At 40.3% G+C, this 6,629-nt stretch overlaps 1 protein-coding gene across 2 annotated transcripts in view; it reads left to right on the forward strand.

Annotated features, from left to right (window-relative positions):
• The window catches only part of caln1 (calneuron 1), a 50,171-nt gene extending 46,732 nt beyond the window's left edge, over positions 1–3,439 (forward strand). For both annotated transcript variants that reach the window (XM_062385179.1, XM_062385178.1), the window contains exon 6: positions 523–3,439. In XM_062385179.1, coding sequence (XP_062241163.1) covers positions 523–650 — 128 coding nt within the window. In that variant the 3' untranslated portion in view covers positions 651–3,439. The remainder of the gene's footprint in view (positions 1–522) is intronic.
• The last annotated feature ends 3,190 nt before the right edge of the window (positions 3,440–6,629 follow it).

Raw genomic sequence — 6,629 nt, forward strand, 5'->3', positions numbered from 1 at the left:
GTCCATTAGATCGTATCTGCCCACATTCAGTTTGAACGCATCATCAGGTTTATGTCTTCTGATGCAACTGGTGTCACATGTTCAATATTCCTCCTCGTTAATAACTGAACTAATACAACATTAGTAGAATTCCCCTTTAAAGGATTGTTTAACAGTAAATTACAAGATCTCGATTTACACTCTCTGTTCGAATGTGTCCATCTGTGCATCCACATGCATCAGCTGACTGTCCCACTGTCACACTGAGTGGTTCATTCTGATTCTCTGGTTTCCCGCTGTTCGTTCAGCTGGGGTCCAGAGAGGCTGTTAGTTCTGCCCGGCAACACCGATGTGAGATCACACGTCCAGATCTGATCCTGAGCTCTGAAACACAGAGGAGAATTTCACGGATTCATGAATAAATATCCACATTGAGAGAAGACTTGGGTCAGACATTGAATTTGAATTTTTTGAGCATCTCAGTGAAGTTTATGAAAATGTCCCTTCAGGAGCTTTTTCATCTTTTCCTTGTTTCCTCTTCAGTTCACCCGGCGAAGAAGAACCGGCAGACATGCGTGAGGAAGAGCCTCATCTGCGCCTTCGCCATGGCGTTCATCATCAGCGTCATGCTCATCGCAGCCAATCAGATGCTGAGGAACGGCATGGAGTAGCCGTGCCCACTGTGAGCAGGGGGGCCAGCCTGCATGTGCATGCCAGTGGGTGAGGTCATATCCCCGCGGACAGGAACAGAACCACATGGAGTGACACTCGAACAAACAACCTCCGACGGAATCCATTTTCAAAATTTACTCGTTGTTTTCTTTCCGACGTCCAATGAAACTGTGAAGCCAGCATGAGGAGTCGTGCAGGACTCCTCCCACTTTACTCTGACAGGGACACTCAAGGGCTGACATCACACATTACGTCCTCTCTGTTTCCCTGATGCAATAAAACAAATGTACACAAAGGACGTCGAGTGCAGAAGTCCAGAGCTGCGCTTCTTCTCCAGCCAGATGTGTCGTGTGCAGATGTGTCACCCACCAGGAGAGAGAGAAACATGTGACCTCTCGTTCTAGAAGATGGCCTCTTGAGACTGGTGGGAGGTGCTGGCCTCAGTAAATCCGCCTGACAAACCAAAGCAGGCAACGGGTGAGATGTTAAAGAGGAACATCCAGGCTGGAGTGCCGGCCTCGTGGATGCACCGGCTCTGAACGTGTGGTTGTGGATCTTCTCTCTCCTGGAAACTTGTTTAGTTTAAAGACTTCAAAGTGTAAAAGAAGAAGTTTCTGTGTCTTTATTAGTAAAAGGAAAGAAAATCCATCCTGTGAAGTTTTCACTAGCGCCTACATGGACTCCAATGTTCATACTATCGACCTTATTTTGAATAAGTAGAAAACAATGTGGCAGAAAGCTGTGAGATAGAACGTTATAATGCAATCAAGACATAAAAATAATCAGAATATTAGTCCTAAGTGGATAATTGCTAGTTTCCAAAATGACCTTGTCTCTGGTTAAGAGAATCAGAACTTTAGATCTTTGTCTTATTCAGACTACTGTCTTTTATCAGATCGTTGGTGTCAGGGTGGATTTTCTGTTTCTGCATGAAACATATCTTAGTCTTGTGATAAATTTTGATCCCCTTCAGATTCCTCTGCTCAAAACTAGAGCTCATTCTCAGCCGAGACCCAACAGACCCTTAGATTCAATCAAATTCAATCCAGCTGCGGCAGATTTCACACACTCATACATACCAGTCCTCTGAATGCCTGATTTCTTCCCTTCCATTAAGTTTAATGGAAAACTGTCCAGTTGTTTTTGTGTAATTATGGTGAAAACACAACATCCTTACCGGTGGTAGTAAGCTTAATATTTGATTTCTGATCTGTGCATCATTAGTTTCCCTTTAAATTAGATTTTTATCATTTTAAAATCATTGTGCAAAACGAAGCCGCCTCATCACACAATCCCTTATCAGCTTTTATTGATTATTTTATTATGAATATTTACAAGTTTTCATCACAGACGATAAGAGAGAGTGAACATTATACACGATTAGAGCTTTGATGAAAAGTTGTATTATTATTATAGATGGAAACAAGGCAGCCGGAAGAAGATCTGAGCAACTTAGGATGTAAACTATGAACCAAATGTAACTTTAACGCTCACATTATTTATATGATTTGAACTTTGGCAGCTCCCTCCCTCTCCTGGGATAAAACTCACTGTGCCCATCACAGATTAAGACCTCAAATACTCACATATTACATTAGCAGCAGATTCCTGTTTTGGAGGTTTCCCACAGTGCTGACTCGTCGGCTCTGAACTCCTGCACTGACCCTCATCTAAACATGTCCACCCGGCCGGGGGGGGGGGGGGGTCGCAGAACACCCATATTATCGAATGCATGCAAAAAAAGTCGTGTCTCCTGTAAATACCGTCGTCTGTCGTCTGAAGTGTCTCACGTGTCCGTCCGAGGTGATGGACAGTGTCTCTGTGTGCATGACTGTTGGTGCTCTCTGCCCACTCGGGTCCAGAGGCGCAGGGAGGGAGGTCGGCGGACAAGGAGGCGGCCGCTCCACCACCAAGGCCCCTTCTCTGCTTCCTCTCCACCCTCCACCCAAAGCCATAGAACTCCTCAGAGGTGAGAAAGCAGACAATGCAACCCAGAGGCTTTGTTCCCTGGCAGATCTCTCTGTCATGCAGGATTGGGTTTGTTCCTGTGGTTGTGTTTTTTTTATATTTTGCATTGTACCTGTCATCAGTTCCCATGGCATCACACAGTTGTAGGTCTGTGCAAGAGCACCATCTAGAGGTTGAGGGGAGATCACATCGTTCATGTCCCATCACTGTGTGTGTGTGTCTGTGTGTGTCTCACTCTAAGCACCATGGGAATGTGACGTCAGGCTCTCAGATATTAGATGTGGATGATTTTGATGTGCACTGGGTAGAGCAGCACTCGAAACCGAACACTCATGTAAAAAACACGTCTGTTTAGAGGAACAGATTTTCATTCTTAGAAGATTTATCACTTGTACAATTTGAAACCCTGTAGGTCACACTGGTGTTATTCTTTTTTTACCTGAAAGTATGATAAGTTGTAAATGCACTCGTCACTGCTGTCCTGTTAAAACTGGAAAGTGTTTCATGTTATTTGTTCTCTGAGAAGAACTTTGTCTTTCCATCTTTTCCCCAATGCAGTGGCTGCACGTCTCCATCGTTGAAGCACACTTTTATTTTGAAGGGGAAGTCGAGTCCCATGTTGTATTTTTTGTCATGTAACTTTGTACAAAGCTAATAATCTATTAGACAAGCACATACTACACATACTTTGCATGTGCAATATTTAAACATGTAGACTAGAGAGAGACTTTCAGTTGAACTATTTATTAGAGGCCTAATAATTATGATCCTGTAAATATGAAACTGTACAAAAGTCAAAGGAATAAGCATTGATGCAATAAAAGTGTTTTTTGTATGTGTTTCTGTTTTATTTTTTACCCTTGGACAAAACTTTTTAAACACTTTGGAATCAGGGTCGTCTTTAAAATGTAAAGTTAACAATAATAAAATAAGAGTGTAAAAAATACAACTTATTAATTCCACGGTAATGTTGAATTTTATAGGAATAGTTAAATTGTGAGATTTGTTCCTTAGTGACTTTCTGTATTTTATATGAGGTGTTCAGTGAAAATGGAGCAATTAAAAATCAGAATGACTCACAGATCATTTAGGCCCAACATCTACTTAATGAAACTACATTTAAACTTCCACACAATCATAAACATCAGTCCTCTAAACATGTCAGGGTTTTATGAATATGTTGAAAAGTGCCAGTTCTCAATATTAAATTAAAACCACTGCACTCAGATATGCACCAAAATGTAATAAAACATTTTTATTCATTTCCTGTGCTGAAGCAAAGAGCAGCTTTGTGGAACTTGTGAACTGTTAAAAGTAAAACCGAGTAAAACAGATGTTCAACAACTCACTTAGCACAAAGTTATAATATATATTATAAATAGATTTATTCCTCTGTTGTAACTCGAGGGTCAAGCTCCAACTTGTTGTTGGTTCAGAGGTGAATATGTTTTATGGACAGCTCCCAAACCTCAAGTAAGTTTAGATGTATTGAAAAACAGGTACGAGCTCGTGGCATCACCGCCCCCCCCAACTCACAGCTCGTTATATACACACAACTATTATTGTCAAAAAAAATCCCCAAAACTAACTTTCTGGTAGAAAATAAACCCCCCTTCACTTGGTTTTACCCCAGTGATGTCATGATGACCTCACAAAAGGGGGACAAACCAGGAAGTGCTGTCCAACATGGTGCCTCTGATTAGAGGAACACGTGGTGAGTATGAACCAATGAGCAGTTAAACAATGTTTCAACCCAAAATGCAATCAAAAAAACAAAGTTTACTCTTGCTTGTGTTTTCTTTAATATAATTGTGTAGTTTGTATGTGAACTGTGACGTGTTGACAACACAAGTGAGGCAATGACACAAAAGATAAATTCTAGACAATGTGGAGAAACTACTGATATTTCTATGAAAGTTTGTAGACCAGAGATGTTTAAAGTTAAATTTCACTATAATACTGTTAAAGTTAAATAAAGTCGTACAGATGTTTGCTGATAAATACACACTTTCTCTGTTTTTACCCGTTTTATAAACATGCTTTGTATATATAATGTTTATTATAATTCTTTTCAGGATAATCTCAACTTTCTTTTTACTGAGGCTCAAATTTGATCAAGCTCCTCAATGAAAGTTTCAACGCTCAGTTTAGGTTTTAAAGGTGTTTTACTCCTGAAGGATGAAGTTTTATAACATTTCTCGAACGTTATCCATGCATCTTTGATAAATACGTTTCCTTGTGTGGAAAGAAGCTTTTTAACAAAAGCATTGAGGAGACAGAGAGAGAGAGAGGTTATGACGAAAAGCTTGTTAATCAATCAGGGGAGAGCTGCTGCTGAAGGTCAAAGACGAAGTGAACAAACTGACACAAAGAGACTCGACTTCCTCTGAACAAGAGCTTTGTGATTTCTGTCATCTGTGAAGAATCATGAGTAAATAAACGTTATGACCACCAGGGGGAAGCATCAGGCTCTGATAATGAAACTCTACATTATAATAAGTCTTGTGTAAACAAAGATGAGTGAGTTTAGAATGGACTCAGGGGAGAAGGTAAGAAAACAAGGGGAAGGACAAATATATGATGAAGTAAAAGCATAAAATATAAAATATTAATCAGATGCTGAATACAAAACTGAAATGCTATTATTTTTATATTATAAATTCTGTGTAAGAGGAGCAGGCGTCAAGAAGCTGCTGCCTCAGCACCTTTTTAGTCCATATACATATAAACTAAAGTTCCTGTTCCTTAATGCTTTACTGTTTGTACAGTTTCTTTAAAAAATTGATGAAGTGGACAGAAATAAACCGAATATTTCATAAGTCATAAATGAATGATGAAAGTATTGCTACAAAAATCACTGCAGCTCTTCACCAGGAGGCTGAGAGAAGACGAAGAGTGACTCAGATCTGGAGTCAGGTAAACGAACAGCAATAACTCAGCTGCTGTCACTGGGATAAAAATCACAGCTCTGTGGTTTATTATTATAACTCTTTATTTTAATGGATTTAACTCACAAATAACCAAACCACAGATCTCACCTCCAAAATGAGGTTATGAAGTTTGAACCGAGAATAGCAGAAATCCAGATTCCCATGGAAGTCGATGGAAGGATGTGTTGGAGCTCAGGGAGGAAACTGTTAAATCATGTTGTGAGATAGGGATTATAAATATAATATTACATTTCCATTGTTTTAAAGAGAATAACTCGTGGATTTTGATAAAATACTTAAATCTCCTGGGGACTGAAATCTTTGAGTGTGTGTGTGTGTGTTTGTGTGTCTGTGTGTGTGTGTGGTGCAGCTTGATGCAGTTGGACTGTTGATCGCTTAATTTTGAAGGATTTCACAAATATTTAACCGAACTAAAGATTTCACCTTAAAAAATAAGTCAGTACATAAAGAAGCAATCCCAATTATTTCGAATTGTTGTATTTAAGTTTTGTTAATTGTCTGGAATTTCATCTTTTTGTAATTTTTCACACATCAAGTTGTCAAAAGTACACAAGCCCTCTGTTTAAACTCTATTTGTTGTTATTTACAAAGAGCGTTGACTGACCTACATCAGGATTTGAACCCACACACTGTGTATTATTACGATCCGGAGGAAGCCAGTAGGCGTGGGGCAGTGATGAGCAGAGCTGAGCTGCTGCAGCCGGGTGTTAACATGCAGACTCTGTCCAGAGCTGCTGCAGCCTCTCCTGCAGCGCTGTGCTGAGAACAGGCCCTTGTGCTCAGCAGGCTCCTCCTGTTCACTTCCATCTCCTCCTGCTGGTGCCTCCTCCTGAGCAGCTCGGCCACAGGAAGCAGCAGGAGGTCGAGGACGCTCAGCTGCTGCGCAACTTCATCCAGAACTTATATTTATACCATCGTGGTTTTAATGTCAGGCTGAACAAGGCGAGGCTGGCTGATGTGTGTGGTTTATATTAAAGGATATGTTCAATAAGCCAGGTCACATAATGAGTCTGAAGCTCTAAAGTCCATTAAAAACACTGCTTAGGGAAATGATTTAGT

Source organism: Platichthys flesus, chromosome 4 (assembly GCF_949316205.1).
Source record: "Platichthys flesus chromosome 4, fPlaFle2.1, whole genome shotgun sequence".
Taxonomy (NCBI): Eukaryota; Metazoa; Chordata; class Actinopteri; order Pleuronectiformes; family Pleuronectidae; genus Platichthys; species Platichthys flesus.